Source organism: Thunnus albacares, chromosome 21 (genome assembly GCF_914725855.1).
Source record: "Thunnus albacares chromosome 21, fThuAlb1.1, whole genome shotgun sequence".
Lineage (NCBI taxonomy): Eukaryota > Metazoa > Chordata > Actinopteri > Scombriformes > Scombridae > Thunnus > Thunnus albacares.
The window spans coordinates 7,747,178-7,770,896 of record NC_058126.1 but is presented as its reverse complement, the minus strand read 5'-3'; the positions used below and the strand labels follow the sequence as shown (position 1 = coordinate 7,770,896).

At 39.9% G+C, this 23,719-nt stretch overlaps 1 protein-coding gene across 2 annotated transcripts in view; it reads right to left on the bottom strand.

Annotated features, from left to right (window-relative positions):
• The window catches only part of gpr158a (G protein-coupled receptor 158a), a 79,266-nt gene that overhangs the window by 39,136 nt on the left and 16,411 nt on the right, over positions 1 to 23,719 (bottom strand). For both annotated transcript variants that reach the window (XM_044340100.1, XM_044340101.1), the window contains exon 3: positions 413 to 515. In XM_044340100.1, the coding sequence (XP_044196035.1) occupies positions 413 to 515 (103 nt within the window). The remainder of the gene's footprint in view (positions 1 to 412; positions 516 to 23,719) is intronic.

Genomic DNA, 23,719 nt, shown 5'->3' with positions numbered 1-23,719 from the left:
AAACGGAATATGTAAAATATCTGACGCAAATTTCCAAGATGTCGTCTGCTTTTGCATATGACACTGTTTTATATTTTGTTGTTATTATATGTCTCAGGCTTGTTCAGGTTGTTCAAGGTTAGATAGAATGTCGGAAGTTACTAAACAAAACAAAAACAGTCTTAACTCAAAGTCTACTTACTACCTTTTTCCAGAGCTTTCAACCATATCCCACAGTCTCCTAAAAAAAGCTGGTAAGTGGACCTTACATCAAGATTATTTTGGGAGAATGAGCTTCACCCTCAAAACGAAAAGTTCTCATTGGTTATCTTAATAAGTGACTAATGCAGGGATCCTTATTACAATGCAGTAGATAATAATATATTTTATCTGTTATCACTGAAACAGGTGATTTGATTCGTAACTGACTTACTTGTAAATCCATTGACAGCGACTCTGTTGGGGTGGTAGAATCCTTTCTTGCAGTGACATTTGTACTTGTCTAAGACAAATCCATGACCCCGGATCGGCAAACACTGTGAAGAGAAAAAAAACGTAAATCAACATCAATCACAGAGAGCTGACAATGAAGGCTATTTAAATCTCCATTTTCGGTCATTTAAATGAACAAATTCAACATTGTCATTAACAGCTCATTCTGTAATACAGACTGATAAGACACCAATATAAAAGCAATTAAAATATGTCAATACTAAACCAAAAGTAAAGCCTGTAGCTGAGAATCAGTGAACAGAATGTGGGATCAAATGGCTTTTGTGAAGGACAAGGGTCTAATTATATAAGTTAACTCTCTGCCTAACCGTGCCTTCTCACCACTCAATATTAAATTAGCAAAGCCTCTTCCATTTGATTGAAAGTCTGATAGGAAACAGACTGAGGGCTGCTGAGAAAAACACAAGGGGCGTCAGGGGGCATCCTTGGCAGACTTGGCAGTGCTGTTTGCCAAATTACAAGATATAATTAATATCTAAATTAAAGGGGACCTATTATGCTCATTTCCAGCTCTATATTTTTATTTTTGGACTCCACTAGAGTAGCTTAGCATGATTCACAGTTCAAAAAACCTATATTGTGTAAAGTTACCGCTGATGCCAACCCAACATTTCCTGCTTCACTGCTTCAAATTAAGAGCTTTTAAATAACTAAATAACGGGATCATTTTATTGTGAATAATGTAGAGGAAATGAAATGTGTTCCTCACTGAATTAGCAGAGCTAATTCAAGAAGATATGGACATATTCGGAGCTCTTTGTTCAGCAGATCAGTTAGAAATAACACAGGGAGGAATAGTGCAAGCAGAAACAGCCACAGTGATGATGATGTTTGATGAAGAGCTGCAGATGACCAGCACACCTCCAACAGGTAAACTACTTATTTTACTTTGCCCTGCTGTGTAATGGAAAAACACTCACAGCATGCCAGCTCGAGTCGAGTCATGGCTTGGCAGACTACCCTCAAAACAATGGAAAAATGCCATAATGTTATTGGAGCGGAGCAGTGAACTGTGTGCGGAGCAGATGACCATATAAAGAAATCTGTCATAAGTTGATATCAGCTCGGGCTGAAAGTAGAAAAAAATATTGGAAACCGAGCGTCCAGAGCTCAAACATACATTTACCTCCATTATTTGATACATTGGCCACTTTTAACATGAAAATCCAACACTGTAACATTAGACATAGGACTATTAATAAGGAAAAGCATAATAGGTCCCCTTCAAGAACAGCTGAATTTGCTTGATTAAAGGAGATCCGTTAATTCTTTTTCTTGTGGGAATGAGACTCCATCTTCTTCTCTATATGAACACATTTGGGTCACTACTTATTTTCTATTTCTCACTTTTGTTCTCTCCCTCAAACTACATAACAGTTTTATTTTCACACAATGTGAACATGTTTTTCTTAGCAGAGACGATAATGACTTATGAGTCCCGAGAAACGACGAGGGACCCAGAATAGCAACGGTACTTCAGCTGACACTTGACACGCTATGAAGTGTTTGTGACCTGACTGTGAGATCTAGAGGCGAGGCCAGTGGCAGCGTCTAAATGAAGCACCAGTCACTGTGATGCTCTTCACAGCGGACTGGACTCTGCACATCTTAAGAGGCAGCTATTTCTGACTATCTCTCAAGGTCCTTGGTGAGGTCTGAATGCATTTTTCAGTCTGAGAGTGTAGGTCCTCAGTCAAAGCCTTGGAGAGGCCAGCCAGGGCTCAAAAGCACAAGGTAATTACCAGGTTACGATTCAACGAACAAGTTCCTCAAACAAATTCCACTGAAGAGACCAAAGCATTTAAAGTGGCACTACACTAATCTGTTGAAGACGGCTCCTCGTTTTAGTGGTGACAGCCTTGAAAAGGGCCCTTTTGATCTTAAAATCTCAAACCTGTGTGCAGTACTTTGCATTTCAACTTCTCAAGTAAATTATACAAGTATGACTTACGGTATATTGCAATATTTGCTTATGTCAAGACAGATTTTTTTCATGATATGTATTTAACATATGTTTAAACATCTGTCCCAGATGTTTTGCACATATACCACCATCATTTATTGTACTCCTCCAACACTAATGATTTTAATGATGGATAAAAGGTCTCAGACACCATGAATTTTAATTTTTGTTGAGTAATTTAAAATGTGTCACAATAGAAACCAGAAAAAAGGGTTTTGTCCAAGTGGCAACTACTACATCTTGAGGCTGAAGCCAATGTGGAAGTACCTTTCAATGCCAACAACAGTCGCTAGATGCTGGCTCCGGTCAAAAAGCGTCAACTTCTCTCTAGAAATACTAAGTCAGTCATTTTTTTCAACGAGTCATTATGGTCTCAAGCCCTCTAATAAGTGTGCTGATGGTCTGCAAATTATAGCTCCGTTAATAAGGTTTGAAGACTTATAGTAGCTTTGATGTCTGCTGTGTGGGAATTGACATAAGCAGCAACTCTGGGCTTCAAACTGTCTCCAATGCAAACCAATTGGTGAGGTCACACCTTGTTATGTTTATTTTTATATACAGTCTGTGGTTCTGTCATACTCAATATACTCAATTACAAGCAACACTTTAAAGCTGTGTTTTTGATCTGCTTTTCAATTTTAAATTAACACTGGGGCAATGACAATGTGTAATGTATAAGGTATTGCTTACGATCTTAGAGAAAAATCTGCCTGGTGCAGCTTTAAATGAACACTGTGGTGCAACGTGAGTCAGGTAAGTGATTTAATCTCTGACTCCCCCAACACTTGTCTCCTCAGGACAGGTGGAGCGTGTTGCAGCTACTGCCTGCCACTGTTAATATGCCCACCTCACAGAGACACTGGAAGAATCAGCCAGAGACAGGTGTGTGTGTGTGTGTGAGTATGCATATTTTTCTGAGTGTGTGTGTGTGACAGAGAGAGCCAGGAATAGCCCTGGCAGTGCATCCCACTCCTGCTAGCCGCGGTGATTGATGCGGGGGCTCGGATGTGGAGTATGTTGAACGGGGAAGCAGCCCAGACGGCGCAGCCTGCCTCCGAGCTACCTGCCATCAGTCACATGTGATCTCAGCGGCAGCGGTCCAGCCAGGAGCCAGACTCATTTCAACGTTCGAGCCATAAAATTGAGCTCTTGGACCAAAACTGTAAAGGTTTCCCTGCAGAGATAAGGAACTGAGGAGACACTAGGGAGGTTATGTTAAGATTTCTCTTCCAAGATGAGATTTTTAGCATTTGATGGGGAAAAAATGTAAAAAAGATTATATATTTTATTACATCAGTAGGCAACTTAAAGGTACTCTGTGGAGTTTTTGACCACTACTAGTGCTATGCGGCAATGTTTCAATGAGTGGATCCTAGTTTTATTTATATCTCCTGCATCCACATGAGGACATGCTAAGAGTGAAGTTGTACACATTTCTACCAACGGTTTCATACAATGCCATTGAACAACAAGTGGCGATAATGCGCCCAGAAAAGTGGAGCAAAATGGAGGGAAGTAGAAGACTGCAAGCAAACATGGATGTGCACAAAGCGGGTTTCAAAGTTTTTTTTTTTTAAAAAAGGCTTTGCTAATGTTTTATGGGTAAGTAAAGGCATTCAACATGTTTTCTAAAGCCTCAAAGATACACACAATGTGTTTTGGTAAGAAACATATATGTAAACAAAATTTTTCAAGATACCTTTAAGTCCTTGGTTGACATAATGATATTGTCTAAGATCCAAATAAAACATTTAAATGAAACTTTAGAGTTGAAACAATTAGGCGATTAGTTAGTCAAAAGAAAATTATTCTGATAATGAGCAGCCATTTTTGAAGCAGCTGGTTCCAGTTTCTCAATTATTTTCTGCTTTTCCTGACAGTAAATCAAACATCTTTGAACTGTTGTTGAGATAAAACAAGACACCTGAAGATGTCACCTATGGCGCTGGGAAACTGTGATGGACATGTTCCACAATTTCTTTGACATGAATACACTAAATGATTAATCATGAAAACAATCCGTAGATTAATCATTGAGGAAATGTTGCAGCCCTACTAAACATACCGATAATACTCCCATGGCCATATAGAATTATATTATTGTTAAATATACAATATATACAACTAAATCCTTTTTTTGCTTTAAGATAAATGAGCTGAAGGCATCAACTATGCTGCCAGAGAACAGAACTCACATCACGTTAACCGATAATTAATTAGGTCTATATAATAGAGAATAATGTGTTTGACTAAAGAATCTCTGTCTGTTGTTTCTGATTAGAGATGATATGAATGTATGAAATATAATTCCATTTGCCCTTTAAAACTGAGATGATAATTACCAGTGTAACATATTAACTGTGATAATATTTTAAAAATAGTTTCTGTTTCAGTCCATCTATTCCTGTGACCTACATTATCTATGCAGAGATAAGTAAATATGATCTGCCTCATTTATTCTTTATGACAGTCACATGTGAGAGAGCTTGTACTGTACGTCTCCAACACCCCGGGTCTCCCTACCGGCACCGCTCATTGTTGTTTACATCCCAGCTGTGGCAGCTGTCAATCACACACACTCTGACATGCTAATTGCCATGGTGACATGTGTGTGACCGCGAGCGAGAGTCTTTTTATTGGAGTGCGTCACGCTGTCAGACCAGCAAGGTCTGCCTGCGACAGAGCACTTACAACAGGCCGCAGGACTCAGAAATAGACACAAAACACACATTCAGTCTCTCTCTCCATCTCTTGCTTGCTTTTATGCAATTTCTTGCAACATCAGTGTTGCTTGTGACACAGTTGTGCTCATTTCAGGATTTAATGTTGCCTGAATGGTAATTCCTAAATTTTAATTTTAACATATATTAAAGGGGACATATGCACATTTCCAGGTCTATATTTTTATTCTGGGACTCTACTGGAGAGAAGGGAAAGCTCTTAATCTACCAGTCAGTCACCAGTTGGTCGTAAGTTTTGGGTAGTGACTGAAAGAATGAGATCGCGGATACAAGCAGCCGAAGTGAATTTCCTCCAGAGAGTGTCTGGGCGTAGCCTTAGAGATAGGGTGAGGGGCTTGGATATCCAGGGGAGGCTCGGAGTCCTGTCGATGCTAGTCAGCTGAGGTGGTTTGGGCACCTGTTTAGGATGCCTCCTGGACCCCTCCCTCTGGAGGTGTTCTGGGCACGTCCAACTGGTAGGAGACCCTGAGGCAGACTCAGAACACAGTGGAGGGATTACATATCTCTCCTGGCCTGGGAACGCCTTGGGATCCCCCAGGAGGAGCTGGAGGGCATTGCCGGCGAGAAGAATGTCTGGGTTTGCTTACTCAGTCTAATGCCACCACGACCCGGTCCGCACCCGATAAGTGGCAGAAAATGGATGGATGGATGTATGGATGGCTCTACTGGAATATCTTTGCATGATTTACAGTTCAAAATGTTTTACTGGCTCATTATGCAGCCCTTCAGTTCATGTACATTTTAAGGACTTTTCTTAATTTTTTTAATTAATTCACTCTATATACTACATTTCCCAGAATGCATTTGCCTGACCCTGCCTGACACTAGAAATTTCAAAAGAGACCAGCTGACAGACATATTTAGTGGTGGTGCTGTGAGAAGCATGAGTTATGCAGATTCTAATTACTGGCTTGGCTTTTTGTTTTTATGACTTTGGGAGCTGTACTGTTGACCCTGACCTCGCTTTGGAAGACCAACTTATATTGTGCGTGACCTCTGAACTGCACATTGACAGTGAATGTTGATTTGCATCGAGCATGGAGACGCCTAAAAGGTTTTATTCATATTGGTGAAGCAGTGCCAGATGATAAGGCCACTTGCAGCTGTGATTCAGTTAAGACCACTTCAGATTTCAAAAGGCATTTACAAGTAAGTTAACAGAATTATTGTGGTTGATAATGGCCTTGAATGGTTTTGCAGTACTGGAACTACAATTTTTACTACCGCTACATTTCTTTTTTGTTAAATACATTTCCTATAATACAAAATTGAGCTTTATTCATGTCTGACAGATGTTAAATAAAAGTCATGCTGTATGCCTTAGCAGAGATGTTTTAAATTTAAATTTTCTGCACACAAAGTTACAGAATAAGATAAAAATAAAATTTAAATTCCAAAATGAGAAGAGCATAAAAAATATGTTTGTTTTAAACTGCATAAAAGAGAAATCCTGTGCAAACAAGACAATGATAACTTTACAAACGAATTCCGACTATAAATATAGTTCTACTGTAGATCATTGCATTAATATACATTAGACTGTGGCACACTACATGAGCTTTCTCCTGACATCAAACACAACAGTTCTTCTCCGTCACCTCTCTGTGACATGAAACAGGGGAATAAAACCAACTCTGAGAGTCGCACTAATTGATGTGGAGGCCAGGCGTCTTCCACCTGACCAGGAAATCAGGGAGTAGCTCAATTCTGCAGGCTAATTAGGGCCTGCCGAGGACTCTCCGTCTTCTTGAAATAAGCCCACGCTCTTCCGGTCCAGCACAGTGCCTAATCAACCGCTAATAGGCCTCTGTAGATATTTGTAATGATCCTTCAGAGTGCAACATAAACCCTGAGGAAAGCTTATCATCCAATAATTAAGGATTGAACTATAGAATGCACTGAAAGGAGGTAAAGAGGAGAAGACAGTTTACTCTGCGCATATACTGTACAGTACAGTTGTGTGTGTTTGCACGTGCTGTGAACTGCCAGCTCAGGCACCAGGGAAATTAGACGATGAGCCGGTGTTTGTTTTAAAGGAAGAAAAACATTGGAGTTGTGCATGCTCTGTTAAACATTGCAGCATCATGCAATGTTTTTTTGTGACACTTAGATACACAAAAATAAAATAAATGCATATATAGATAAATATTAAAGAGGAATCCACCAATTTTATACATAAAGATCAGTTTATTTTTAACTGAGAGAACTATTCAGCCTTTGGAAACTGTTGTATCATGTTTTCTGTGGCTTGGGAGAAGCTTTGTCAGGTCTAAAAAAACAACCCAACCCTGATGATGTCACCAGGGTTACCTCCCCGTTGGGTTTGGAGAGTGCAGATTTGCAGGCGCAGGTGCAGGTGGGTGTGGGGGGGGGGACTGAACCAGCTGCACACGAAAATCTTAACCAGTTTGGAATAAATTCAGTAATTAAAAGTAAATAGCCGATATAATAGGTGAAATAATTAAAACGGATGGCCTTAACATTAACCTATTGTATTGTTGAGTTATCAAGGACACTTTCGTGTTTTTGTTTCGAGAAATGTAGGAGATATCATTAAAACAGACAGTGAGGAAAATGGGCTACTTAATGGCCACCTCTGCCCACCGGACTGATGTGGTCTGTTGGAAATCTAAAGACGAAATGCGTCATTCCTGGGGCGCTCTAAAATCTATGTTTTTTATTGAAAAAGCATCATCAAACAGTTACATAAAATAACATAAATAACATAACAGCTCACATAACTTCACAACGCAAAGACAATGATTCAAACAACATGCAAGCTACATGTTTTCAGCTATAGCAACATCAACCACCATGTCAACGATAGAAAACGTTGCATTCTGTGAAAGAAAATTGAATAGTAGGTTATCATTTTATAAATCTTTTGTATATATGTTACAAATGTTTTCAAACTAAGGAGTCAATGTTTGTTATCAACTGAATGTGATGTAATGTCATCGTCATTTTGGGGATACATGTTGGTGAAGAAATCCTACTCCTAGGCTAGTTGAACTCTTGAACCTGTTTCTATCTGAGGGTTGCTTGCTGACCTCTGGGGTTAGCTAGAGATATCTTTGTCTTAAGCCTACTGTTTTAGAGACCATACTTGTTTGTAAGAAGGTGTACCGGTTTGTGGAAGTGTCCATTTAGGGACCAGACTGTTTTTAGCTTTGCTTCTGGAGAGGTATAAAGCTGTCTAGTTTGAGTTCACAATCTTTAGAGAAAGGGCTGGCTTTAGGGAAAGGGCCAGCTGAACAACATGCTTTCTCTCCAAAAATACAAGATGATTGTATTTTTGTTTGTGTTTGGACATTTGTATAATTGTTACTGATGATGTGATGGATTGTACAGTGTTTACAACTGCTTCAACAAGTAACAATGTTTAATGCTTTCTTTATGTCTCCATGTGCCTTCTTTCTCGAGAGAAAATTTCCACAACATTTGGGGGCTCGTCCGGGATGCTAACCCACTGGCCTTTTTCCTGGGAGAGTTGACCTGTCCAGTGGCCAGGACCGATCCTAGGAGATTGCAGAAACCTCGGGGACCTATGTAGGTTAGGGTCTTTTTGCGAGAAGGCTGGGGTCACCTTCCAGGAAATGGGGACAGTGGTAAGCAATCTTTGGTTTGTTGGTAATTGTGATTAATTCTGTGGAAATTGCATTTGTTATTTGCCTCCAAAATTTTTAGGAAAGGAAGGGAGTGTAGTTCGAAGGCATGCATTGGTGGTTGTTGAAGTTTTAATGGCGTCATAGATACTCTAAGCTTAGAGAGGGAATTCCTAGGGAATTTGCCTAAAGTGAGAGAAAAGTGTTCTCTTGCCTAAAAAGTGCACAGAAAAGAGGCAGGGTTAGAGTCCGCTGCCAGGGTCCCTTTCAAGGTTAGAGTCCTTGATAAAAGCTAATAGGGGTTAGAGTCCCCTGGGCTAAAAGTGCGAGGTAAGATCGAGAACAACAAACGTGAGCCTGCGTACAATACGAGGTGAGATCAGAGTTCCATCAATATGTGAGCCTGCGTAACTAAAAGCCATAGAAATAAAAGGGGTTAGAGTCCCCAAAAAGGCCTAAAATACGAGGTGAGATCAGAGTTCCATCAATATGTGAGCCTGCGTAAATTGTTGAGAAGCGCTTAGTACGGTTCGAGTCCGTGCTGTACAGTACTGTTTTTCTTTGTTTGAGTTACTGCATTTTGCTGTGCGGGTATGTGTCTGCAGCTCCTACCTGCAAAGAAGTTAATGAGAGGAGAGTTCAGAAAAGATTTAACTTTCCAAAGCAAATGTTAGCAATAAGTTGTTAAACTCGGGCGAGTAAAGGAAAAGTGGAAAAAACATTTTAAAAAAAAAAGAAAAAAAGAAAAGACAAGTGAGTTATGATGGCTCTGTTGCCAAAGTGGCATAAGAATTCAGGATTTCCTCAATATGGGAGTCTACAACATGCTTCTCTTAGGAATCTGAGATAAAAAATAGGTCTTAAGTAAGAAACCAAAGTTATTGAATATTGTTTGTGTTTAAGTGGTTGTACAAGGGTTTGTTTTATTGATGCATCACATGATTAGGCTCTTTCTGATGATGGAGATGTGCTTAGATTATGGAACACAGGAGAGAATCAGTGAGGAACTGAAGAGACCTACAACTCTGGTATAGAATTTGTGTATGACTGTTTTGTTGTTGCATTGCACGGTTAAACATGATGTGTGTTAAAAGGGTAGATATGACATGCTGTAGCTTCGGCCCACACCTGTTTCAACTGTCTTTAAGTTGTGTTTCAACTGTGATGTTGTTATTAATTGACTGTGTTTGAGTTTTGGACAGTTTGGTTGGACGAAATGGGACTGTTGAAGATGTCATCGAGTGTCAAGTCATTTTGAAAGGTTTTGTGGGACAGAGTAAGCAGAGAGGCCTACACACAGGCAGGGTCTAAAATAACCCTGTGCAGCAGTTCCCCCAACTCCTTCACATGAAGGCATGTGGTCATGAACGACACTGAACTGAGTTTGGACAGCAAAACTGAAGCTGCTTCGGGGCACCAGGGCTGTGAAGAAGCCACAGGAAGGACCAGGAGGGTCGTGTGGATAAGCCTGGTGTAATACAAGGAAAAAAGGACTCGATTCAACACTTGCTATAAGCTAGTGGCTGCAAGGGTCTGAGCAAGACTGGTTCTGAGAAGAGCCTGCTTGAACTCTGACTGCAAGAGTTGTTCTCACAAGGCTGGGACAAGCAAAATCAAGTTTCTGGGACAGTGTTGAGAGGTTTGGTAAGATCGTCACTATCGAACCCAGGTATATGACTCTGGGACAAGGAGAAACATCAGAGCAAGGGACATTGTTCATCATCATGGGACACTTTTCATCTAGTTATTGTACACTGAGTGTTGTATAATACATGCAGTTTCATGTTTGAGAATGTCTTAATGTAAGAAGAGTCAAGGATTTGTGGGTTGTTAAAAGGGGATCTCATGTTTACCTTTTTGGAATGTGTTGCAAGAGGTTTAATTTTACATCAGATGTAGTGTTTTTGTTGCAATGTAATGATGATTAAGTGTTTAGGTGTTTAGGTTTCAAGGAAAATGTATTGAGTTTGGGGTCTCTTGAGTTCTGATATGCACAAAGGATTATGAAATGATAAAAGGAGGGAATGTGAAAGAAAATTGAATAGTAGGTTATCATTTTATAAATCTTTTGTATATATGTTACAAATGTTTTCAAACTAAGGAGTCAATGTTTGTTATCAACTGAATGTGATGTAATGTCATCGTCATTTTGGGGATACATGTTGGTGAAGAAATCCTACTCCTAGGCTAGTTGAACTCTTGAACCTGTTTCTATCTGAGGGTTGCTTGCTGACCTCTGGGGTTAGCTAGAGATATCTTTGTCTTAAGCCTACTGTTTTAGAGACCATACTTGTTTGTAAGAAGGTGTACCGGTTTGTGGAAGTGTCCATTTAGGGACCAGACTGTTTTTAGCTTTGCTTCTGGAGAGGTATAAAGCTGTCTAGTTTGAGTTCACAATCTTTAGAGAAAGGGCTGGCTTTAGGGAAAGGGCCAGCTGAACAACATGCTTTCTCTCCAAAAATACAAGATGATTGTATTTTTGTTTGTGTTTGGACATTTGTATAATTGTTACTGATGATGTGATGGATTGTACAGTGTTTACAACTGCTTCAACAAGTAACAATGTTTAATGCTTTCTTTATGTCTCCATGTGCCTTCTTTCTCGAGAGAAAATTTCCACAACAATTCCAACAATTCTCTGGCGGGACCTGAAACAATCTTTGTAATAACTGACAAACTAAACATCATATACATTCACTGAACCAAGATTATAAAAGTAAAAAGCACATTTCTCGCTACAAAATGTTATCAAAATGCATTTTAATGCCGAAACCATCTTAAAGATTTCATTTACCACTGAAAATAAAAGTAAAGTCAGCCATTTTGTCTGTTTCGCAAACTTGACAGTCATGTGACGTGGACACAAGCCAATAGATAAGAATAAGCCAAAAATACGTAGGTATCTCAAAATTTTAGAGTCGTTATTGTAAAACTAATATGTTTTGCACTGTGGACCAACATAACTATCACACATTTTGATGTGAGACTGGGTTGAGAGGTAAAGTCCGTTCACTGGTTACCTAATGCTTCATGATGGACAAAGCAGCAAGACAGTGACGAGTGTACCAACATCTGTCTGTGTACGAGAGAGAGCAAGAGACTGAGATGGGAGATGGAGAGTGAGAAGAGAGAGTTTTGACGTCAATATATCGCTTCAGGCTGGGATTGTGCTGTTTTTTTGTTTTTTTTTTTTTAGCTGTCAGGCAGGGACTGGGCTAAATAAATCGGTGCTGGGTCTGGCTCAGACCAAAATTTCAGTCCTGTGAATTACTCAGTACTCAGTCACAGAGACACAGCAGAGTGCTGGATGGCTGAGCCTCGGCGCTCAGAGGGACAGTTAGACAGCCAGCCAGGCCTTTAAACGGGGTCAACTAGCAGGAGTTATCCACAGCAGAGCTGCCCGGACAGCAGGGCCTTGCTCTGGGTGCCGTCCAAAGACCAAAGACTAAACACCAGCTAGATAAACACTCTGGCCTAGAGGGAGCTTAACATTGCCATCAGGCTAGGACTAGTAAATACATACAGCTCCTCAGAGCTCCACACAACAGACACTATGGGGATATTGCTCTCATAATCACATTCAGAGCTTATGTAAGTGTAAGTAAGCCGGCCGGGCACATATTTATTCCATGTGTACATGGTCAAATGCACAGTAATGTTGACTCTTGCAACTTGCAACAGACAGTCCTGCAAGTACGCACAGCATACATACACACTTACGTACAATACATGAGCACATTCGGGCACAAAGAGGGACAATGAGCACTGACAAAAAGAGATCGGGCGTGCACAAAGTTTTCTGACAGCCTTGCAGCAGCTTCCTTGGACAACAGGCACAGATAGTGTCATGGGTAATGAAGGGCAACGAAATCTGCCTCTGCTTTCCACTCACCCTACACTTCCTCTCTCCTCATACTTGTGAAACAGTAGCAGCTCTTACTTACAAGGAATCATTCTAATCTGTAGCTTTCTTACCGTGGGAGTGATTAGTAACTCCAGCTACCCATATTTTCTTGTTTTTTTAAGTTTTCCCATATCGGAACAGTTGCAGTAGCAGGCAACTACTGAGTCAGTAGCTTACTGTATGTTCATTAGCTCTGGTCACCTTAAAGAAGGCACTGCATGCATTGCCAGGCGTATATTTTTATTTTAGGGCTCTACTGATATATTTTTGCATGATTTACAGTTAAAAAAAAACTCTTAATTTATCTTATACTGTTCCTTTATGTGGCCCCTCAGTTCAGCCTCTGTCTAATCGTTGTAGCTCCTGTCTCATTAAAGCTGCCCTCCTGATGAGCCCACTCTGTTCTGGTTGGTTAACTCCAAAGTTTGGAAACACTGTCCAAACTTTAGACTGGTACTATATGATAACCTCATTTTGGATTTTGACTATGTTTAACATAGACACCTAATATTATAACATATAAATGATAGAAAATCACAAAAAGCATGTTAGGTCCCCTTTATTTGTGATATTGGGCAATACAAAAATTGACTTTATGAAAGAAATTGTAAGCAAGTGGTCAAAATCAGTTTCCTTCGCAGGGTTTCTAGGATCCAGGGTACATTCGAAAATAATTTTTATGTACGTGTCGCCCGCCGACAACAGACAGTGTTTATAGATGTTCTGAACAGCCACGCTCAAAGGTGGAGTGAAAATCATCATGCGATAATCACATATGGGAATAACGGCGTATTCTTTCAGACTGTCTCTCCTGGAAGGCATTCATAGTGTTACTCTCGGTTGTACACATGAAAAGTAACAGAAAAAGCTGTGTGAAGAACAACCCCTTCCTACTGTCTCTATCTCCGCACATCTGGCTATATCAGATTGTTGGTTTTCAGATGCATCCCCTCCCTATTCCATTGTCAGAAAGATTTGGGGCGAGGGAGTTTCAGACTCTCTTAGATCATCTGACGAGCATTTCTTTTGAAACATACCGGCCCCTTTACGGACAGGGAGAGTAACTCCAACATCTGGAAGAAGCTCAAACTAGAACCGCTGCTCTTTCATGTTGAAAAGACCCAGGTGAGATGTTTTGACCATCTGGTTCTTCTGGATGCCTCCTTGTGGAAGTATTCCTGAGCTCACAGGACTTGGTTTTACAATCCCGTACTGTAATCGGCAGCTGTAAGGGTAAACGCTTCACTGGGGTCATCGGGTGGGCACCCTCTTTACTTGGCGACTCTCACGTCAGCAACAGAACTTCAGGAGGATCAGTCAAGTCCAGGTTTCTTCTGTCAATGAATCAGTCCTGCTTATATGGACTGTAAATCATAACCAGCAGCAGCCCAGAACACACCAGAGGAATTACAATTCCCAAATGGTCTGGGAGCTGAAGTTTGTGCCTCCCACCATGAGTAATGGAAAATGGATGAACGGTCCCAAAAAATGATTGATTGTTGAATTTCATCTCTGTCGGGCAGACAGCAATTTGCTATTAGATAGTTTACTTATGGAAACACCAATTTGCAGGATAAGGTTAATGCTAACAGTAAAGTAAAGCCTAAACTAGAGGACATTTCTGTGCATGTAAATGTAGCTGCTGTCTCTCCATCCCTTTCTCTCTATCGCTCACTCTTTTTTTTTTGTCTATTTTGGTCCTTTGTAAGCATGAGGCTGTACTGATTTCCCATCCAATCTCATGGGTCCCTAGACAAATGTTACCTCTATATTCCACTCTTTTCCTGTCCTCCCTGGACCGAATGTTTGCTTTCTGCCTCGGTTTACGGTGTGCCGCCAAGGCTGGGCAGAGCGGATGTAAGACTGCACCCGGGGGCGAGTGTATTCAAGTCTTCAAAGTGTTTCCATGTAAATTCTGAGTTCCAGCATTATCCACAGAGCCAATTAGCGGGAACAGTGGTTTAAGGAAGGGCTGCACTGCCAGGGGCCAGAGGCCAGAGTTAAAACCAGAAGTGTCTTGTGATATCTCGTCCTACTGCGTTATGGCCAACAGCCCTCAACCTTGATGTTTTCATCGGCAACACCCCCGAGGACATAGGACTGCAGGATACATAGCATCTTAGTGCTGTCCAATGTGAGATATACATTTTCTATATCAGTGGTTTAAACATATTTCTTTTAAGTCTTTCCTGATTTTACTTGAATTTGTATTTTCTTTTAACTGTTTTTTTTTCTTTTAAATTTTATCTCATTTTATCTTACACTGAATTGGTTTTATCTGTTTGTTTGTTTTTAAATCTAAGGATTTTATGATGTTTAATTTTGCTGCCCTTGTGAGTTTTTGAAAAGTGCTCTATAAATATTATTTTCAATTTACTGGATAAACAAAAATGTCCTATAAGATGAATAACATTTATCCTTGGATGACATCATGGATCAAATTGAATTATAATATATTTTTGGCATGTTGAATGATGAAATGTTACATTTTCCCACAGAAAATATTGCATGTATATTCAAGTATTTTGACCTAGAGCTTGTTTGTGTGAAACGCTGTTGGCTGTTAAATTTTACATCCTGGTCTCTCTACTACCTTACTACCATGCTGCGTAATTCACCCAGCACAAAAGGATTTGCTAAAATTAAAGGGTGAATTTAAATCTGCTGCTGCACAGCGGTATTCTATTTCCTTCCTATCAAGCACCCTTATCAACTCTGAAGCATAATCACAGCTTTGGTGAGATCACTGTAGATAATTAGCAATTACCCTATTTATAGGCTCGTGAACATACTCTAATAGGCAACATAGCAATGAACGTAGTTAATTAGGATGCTTCAAGGCCTTTCTCTCCACCCAAATTGCTGAAACAAGATCAGCAGGTTGAAAGGGGGCCGTGGCCTGGTGTGAAACTGCTCTTGACATGGGTCCCTTGTGGGAATCCCTGCCCCACTATAATGCCGTGTTTAACAGCAGGGGGAATTCCCAAGATGCTAAAAAGACTGCTATTTTTATCTTACAATACGCGACTGGGCCTGCAGATGACGGGGTAAGCATTTTTGTTGAATGAGTGTAGAGGGAACACTTGGACGGGGAAAGCTGTCAGAGAGACAAGCATATAAACGTTACTCACCGTTGCTCAACTAATGTGTATCACAGTCACAAAGGGGACTCGGGGAGTTTACAGAGCATGCAGCATGTCAAGTGAAAAATCAAGTCGCAGCAAAGAATGTCATATTTGGATGTGAAATACAGTGATGAAATATCTTAGGCATTTGTGCCTGACTATAAGAGACCATGACCAAATGGTGCATTAAATAAACTGATTCCTGATTGTTCTGTGTTTATCTGGAAGAAAGATGAGTTTTGCAATCGTGTTTTTTTTTTACAAAATGGCAGAAAATTTAATTCAGTAAAACCCTTAAAAAACACCTTTAAAATCCTACCTTTGAGAGCTGCTTAAGAGAGTTATTAAACTAAGTGAATTAAATATGAAAATAACATTTAATTTCATGTTTCATTGCTTTTTATGTTGTGTTCAGAGTGCATTTCAACAGTTTCACCCAAGCGTTTTATTCACAATATATGCACCAGTTGGGGGGAAAAAAAATGGCAATGTCTCATAGAAAATGATTGCTAGCACAAAAGACAACTCATTATGGGACAGAATGAGGCCTAAAACCTTTGCATGCAAATGAAGCAACATTTTTGATGAACAACTCAATCTTATTTGTGACACACTGATTAATGAATTTCAGTTGGCAATCAAGTGTTTTAAAGTGAACCTCATCAATTCAACCTGTCATATGTCTTTCTCAGGCTGAATGAATGGAGTAACCAAAATAAGGGAACCATATACTTGAGCACTCAATTCATTCAAAACAAGCACTGGTATTTAGCTAATGTTTACATTACCCTCTTGTGCCAGGATCCTCGAAATGTATGTTTGTCTGCAGCCGCTCCCCCGCTTTGTAGATAAAGGATTTGTTATCATAGCTGCTAATACATACATGACCTTTGTGTGATCTTTGTAAGTTATAGGCAGCTGCTAGTAAAGATTGCAGGACAAGAGACAATGAAATGTAAATCACAGACACAGTGTGTGACACGGATAGCTAGGGTCACCGCTGGGGGTCAACGCCAATCAGCTGTTTTTCTTTCTTTCATTATTTGATCCAACTATTGTCTCAATCAATGTAAAAGACCTCTGTCAATGGATGGAGGAACTGATTTTTTTCTCCCTGTTATGACTGTGTGTACCGTCTCTTTTTGCATTGTTGGGACAAATACATACAGTAGTCACTGTACGGGCAAAAATGTAAATCTGTTCAGTCACATTTTGGGGACAGAAACTCAATAAGTCTGGGCAAAGAAGATGTCTCGATCTTGACTGAGGAGGAACCCCCAGAGTCAGATCTTGAAAACCCCATGGGCTAAGGTAAGCCTCCAGGCACTGAGTTTAAGTCAATAAAATGTCCTCACAAGTGGCAAAACAAGTGTCTGTATTGTGTACTCGCCTGTTTGCAAGTACAGCAGAGAGAGAGAGGCAGGAAACCAGAGAGAGACAGAAGGTTAGAGCAGAGAGACCAGGAGGCAAGCAGCAGTTGTTTAACACTGATGGTGTTATTAATTCAGCAGCACAAGGTACACGGCGGAGAAATTAGCGTGTGATTGAGATGATAGCAGGCTGGGCCAGGACAACCTTGTGAACCAAGGTCAAGATGTAAAAGGGATTCAACACACAGAGCTGGAATATCCACCTCAGTTTGCAACAGAAAGAGCAACACAGAATGGCAAAAATAAACCGCACATGCTGTTGAGTGTACGAAACATCAACACCATCAAATGTCCCCTGCCACTGCGGTGGTTTGACACCATGTGGATGTTTGGGCGGTTGTATTTTTGGTATTTTGGTGTGGAGAGTCAGGCTTTTGCAGCCTTTGGGTTGTTAGATTTAGTGCTAGAATGACTAGAATTTCGATTGTAGTTAAACTGGTGTGAATATGTGGACTGGAATAGCAAGAAAAGGAGGTAAAGGCAGAAAATGAAGAAGAAAACTTAACAAAGGACATCATAGTTTTACTATCAGGTTCTACACTGTAGTCATTCACTACATGAATTGGATTCTAGCTCATCTAAAGTGGCAAGTGACAAGATGATTAAGTAACTAATAAGACCAACACTCAACCGGTAAACTGGTAGTGCTTTAAAGGACCAGTGTGTAAGATTTAGTGGCATCTAGCAGTGAGGTTGCAGACTGCAACCAGATGAATACCTCTCCCCTCATCCTCCCCATCAAAGCGTGTAGAAGAACCTACAATTGCCACAAAACTTGCGAAAAACGCAAAAGGCCCTCTCTAGAGCCAGTGTTTGGTTTGTCCATTCTGGGCTACTGTAGAAACATGGCAACATGCAACATGGTGTCCTCCGTGAAAGGGGACCCGCTCCCTCTGTAGATATAAAGGGCTCTTTCTAAGGTAACAAAAACAATGATTCTTATTTTCAGGTGATTATATACATACTTATGAATATTATATTCCACGTTTGTTCCACTAAATGCCACTAAATCTTACACACTGGTCCTTTAAGCGCGATGCTAACATGCATGACAATCACGATGCTGATGTTACGCAGGTATAGTTATTACCATCTTAGTTTAGCAAGTTAGCATGCTATCACTTGCTAATTAGCACTAAACAGAAAGTACAACTGAGGCTGATGGGAATGACATTTGTTTTGGTATTTGGTCCCAAACCAATGTATTGGACAAACTGAAATGTTGACCTCATGATGGTTCTAAATAAAAATCAGGTTATGACCAAAGTTATTACAATACATCCTCGGGGAAAAATGATTTTCTGTACCAAATTTCATGGTAATCCATCTTATAGTTGTGCATGTGCACTCACTCAAAAAGACAAATAACCTCATGGTAGTGCAAGAGGAAACATCAAGAATCACCAACGTCATTAGGATTCATCATTTGTAGTTTTTCTTTCTTTTTTTCTTTTGGAAATTAATCTCTGGTAGATTCTCTGATATGTCTTCAAATTCGTTAAAATTTAGACCTGCTAGTAGTGCTACTATGTGAAAAAAAAGGTTGTCAAAGCCATTAGGATTCTTCCTCTGGTGGATCTGTACCAGATTTCATGGCAGTCCATCCAATAGAGACATTTTACTAAAAACCAAAAATGTCAGCCTCATGGTGGCAATAGACAAAAAAAAATCAAGAGATCACCAAAATCTACAGGCTTAATCCTGTGGGGTAGCATGAATTTTGTTTTTATGGAAATCCACTTGATAGTTTTTGAGATATTTCAGTCTGGACCAAAGTGGTGGACCAACAGCTACCATTTTCAGAAAATAGGTACAAAACAGATGTTGTGATGTCAGACTTCAGAGCAGCAGTGGTGGTCTACAGACTTTATTGAGGATAGACACCGTTTATTGATATTTAAACAAAATCAATGTATTGATTTTTTAGATTTAAAATAGGACTAATTGACACAACAAATAATCTAAAATCAATAATATCTTAAGCGCATAATACGTTCTTGTATGTATGGTCAAAACTCAACATCGGTCTTCATATCATTCTTGGTCTATGAATGTGCATTTCTAACCAGCAGCCCCCACTCTCAACAGCGCACAGTCAGGAGTCCTTGACGTGCCGGCTGGAGTAATCATTCAGGTTATGTGTCACTGCCTTTCACAGGCTACAGTCCCTCAGGGCCCCACCACTTGTTCTGAGCAATAAGCTAATTGATTGAAACATTCATTATCATCCACAGCCACGTTCTCATATGAAAGGTGCCCCCAGGGCGGCAAAGTCCTAGACTTTTGAAGAACGGTGAAACACACTAATGGAAGTGCAATTAGTGAGAGAATAGAGGTAGAAAAAAAGACGAGGAAACGTCAACCTCAAACAGCATGTATACACCTTTTCAGCAGGATATTAAGTCGAGATTGTAGCTGATAATCTTTGGGCTCCATGCGTGGCTCTGTAATGATTCATCCTGTTTCACTGTGATTGGTAGAAGTCAGAGCTGCATCCTTAATCAAAGGAAATACAATGTTTGCTCTCGGCTTAACGCATGCAGCGACTGGTCTGCAGTCGGAGTTTATAATAAATGTGATTGCTATACATTGTGCTTGACAGCAGCGTTGGCGTTGGCCAAAGTAGTCTGGTTGATTTTCTCTGTGGCACGTTCCTTCCATTCAACGCTGATATACAGTATATGGCATAAATTACATAAAAAATTGATTTACAACAATAGGGAAATGGTGAATACTTCCATTCCTACACTGCAGCATGTTACCAAGTATTTTTATCCATAATTAAGTCCAAGAAGTTTCTTTTTTAAAAAAAAGCTATTGAAAAATCCTACCATTAGATTAAGAATATTTAAACTTGTTCTCAATAACAATTAATTTGATCCACATTTTACTTGATTTTAATGCAGTGATTTGTCTTTTTTTCACGACACAGACACACTCCGAGGCTTGTAAGCATTACAAACACCCAAATACACACACATCCTGCTGGGTTTAGATAGGACTTTTCTAAAGCTCAGGTCAAATGCGGCGCCACAGGAAAAACAAATGAAGGTAGGTTTTTTGTGAAAAATGATCAGTGAGGAATCAAGGAACACTGGTTAGATTTTAAAATAGCATTCCCTTCCTTCAAATCACCATAAGTTTTTGAAGCTGTTGGGTTATTGTATTTTTTCTTGTCAACAGTCCGAGAGCCTCGTTTTGTTTAGCCTTCGCTTGCCTGGTGAATCAGTCATCCATAGCATCTGCCTCCATCTGAGTTTGGACTGCCTACATGCTTGGCTGGGCAAACAGCAGCTTGAGAGGCAGGATGTGCGGGGAGGCCAGGGAGCCGGCTGGCTGGCTGGCTGGCTGACTGGCTGACTGGCTGGCTGACTGACTGACTGGCTGGCTGGCTGGAACGACAGCATTTTGTCAAATTCAATAGCTGGAATGGTGGCACTTAAAACGGGGCTACAGTAAGAAGCAGAAGAACAACAACAGTGAATGTGTGATGAAAGGAACTCATAGATGTTGGATAAATCCTGTCAGAGCGGTGCATGCAAAACAGAATGTGGAGTCTTCAGTAGTAGCGCAGTGCTGCTGTAAATGCTGTTATAAAGAGCATCTGAGGGTGATATGGAAATACGACTACGTCAATGAAACACTTGAGTAGATAAACTGCTCTAACACCAACTGAACCGACTGTTTTGTTTCCAATAAAACTAAGAAAATACCCCTTACATAGATCTATAGCAGCCTGAAATGATTGTCTTTTTTTATTTAAATGGCCCCAAAGAACCCATTAAACAACAAATTGCTGCACATGCAGAGGGAATACCTGCATGGTAAAAAAAAAAAAAAATACAGCAATAAAACAAAATGAATCCCTGTTTGCAAATACGGGGCATCCCTCCCAATTCTGTTTTTATCACATTACCACACACACACACACACACACACGGCTCTACAAGACTTGATTACACTGCAGTCGTGCTTTCTATTCATAGCTGGAGAGACATCTGCCTCCCACGTCACCTCTTATTTACCTGGTCATGCATTTCAGGACCATCTAGGCAGATTGTTAGCTGTAATAGATATAAATATGCCACGCTGTAATTCCTGTATGCACGAGACTAGTATTTTGTGAGGGGATCTTGTGTAATTTATGGATTGTGACACAACCTTTGCGATACAAATTCCCCTGAGATAATGAGGTTGTTGAAATCACTGTGGCTCGTTAAATTTACCTCCATATGTATATTTCTACCTCTACACCTCTCTCTATCTATGTTGTTTATATAGCAGATATGACGATAATGAGCACACTCCTGCATGATGAACCTGTCATGCAAGACAAGGCGCATCCTGCAACACGCTATGACCACAACAGCTTTCATCATTCAGCTGTAAGCAAGCATACTCCACACACACACCCCTGCACTGTAAACACACAGAGATCATTATTTTGCAAACCCAGCTAAAATCTATAACAGCAACAATGTATTTCTCTCCTTTTAGCCAGTTTACACACACGCGCACATGCACACGTATACACACACACACACACTATGTCAAATGTCTCTGGCATTGACTGTCCATAGAGAGGTGGAAGTACTCAGACAAAAAGAGTGATTAATTATTCAAAGAGGCTCAATGCAATCCATTACATGAATTATGAAGCAGTCTGATCTACAGCATCTCTTTAAAATCTATCACTCTTAACGATGAGACTGAAACGGAAGGTAAGGAAGCATCGGGGCGCATCGACCAGGAGACTAGCTGCTAGCTAGACAGCGCGGCACTCGGCAATTGAAAGACTCAAATGAAAGCAGTCAGTAATGAATATGTGGTGATAATATATAAAGTTTTAGTCAATTGTGCTTCTAATATGCATATAACACAGCATAATTAATTGTGAGTTGTTTCTGTGGTGTAAGAGTAAGTCGTAAGGCTTTGCTCTTCTTTCCTGTTGTACTGATTCAAAGCTGCTATAATCAGGGGCGGACTTAACTACTATAGATTTATTATGATGTTTAGATATAAAACATATAAAATTATGTTGCTATTCTAACTCATTATACCTTGTAATTACTTACAAAAGGCCCCTAAAGCACTTTAAAAAAAAACATATTGTCAGTGTAGGACCCACCCGCGTTCTACAGTTAAATGGACTATTCCATCACTGAAACAGCAGCGCACCTCTCCGCTAATAGCTACGGACGCAGACTCCTCAAGGTAACATGTGATTCAACACAACATCAAACAGTGAAACAGAGTTATCACAGTGCGCATTTCAAAAGAAAAAAGCAAAGAGGAAAAGTAAAGAAATCATTGTAAAACTCGGAAACGTAATTTGCTTTTCAGTTGCTCCCCCTGAAAGAGACACTAAGTAAATTTAGCTACATTGTGCTAATAATACTTCTTCACTTTTACGTAAGTACATTTTTGAATGCAGGAATACTGTTAACATACTATGTTTAGTGTGGTATTAATTTGTTTAAAGTTTTGAGTGCTTCATCTACCAATATTCTCAATTACAGAAAGGTTGAAAATGAGGCATCTGCATAAAGTAAAACTTAATCATTTCATTTTGAAATTTGCCTCATTTCGAAATGGAGGATGTGAGTACATGTATATGACATTCTCTTACAAAGAGCATAGCGCTGAGAGTTTTATCATATTGTCCAAGACCTCTGCCCACATGTTCCAAGGCCTTGCACTTATTTTTCATCAGTATAAAAACGGCTGGGGCTATTTTCTCCTCTGTCGATGCTGAACAACTCTCCAATCCCATTCTCATCACTCAAAATTTAAGTTTAATGTATTTCTTGACCCTGTAAACAGACCCTGAAGACTTGGAGTCAAGTTTCTATGTCTTTGTTAGTGGACAAATGGCTAAAAAAAAAAAAAGAAAAAAAGATGGTTGTCTGGATCACCAGTACAATTAAGTGGACCTTGCTCATGTTGGGCTGATTAATCCATATAGTTTCACCCACAGCTGTGCATTCAGCTTTAAAAGACAAACACATCATACTTCATAGCATAACCTTGATAGAGGTAATAACCCAGACGAGGTGCAGGTGAGTTTAACAAAGCGTGTGTGACCGAAACATATTTCTTCGCTGTAACCTTGATATACTGAAGGATACATTTATAAGGATAAATATCAAGTGATTCTTTCTACTATCATAGCTGTTATTATATATATATATATATATATATATATATATGTTGATATGTGGGGTGGGGTGAGATGTTAAGAGGGACATTAGCACACATTCATATATCTAAAAGATAGCCTGTAGTGTTTAGTGGTAGTTGGTTGTAAAAGTATCATTAAAGAAGAATCACATCACCATCCATTTATCAGGAGACGTCCGGATTTAGTGCTTTTCCATTTAGTGCCTCGTGGAGATGTGACAGAATGTGTGTACATTACAGTTCAGTTTCACAGAGCAAATCCATCTTCTGTCTAATCCG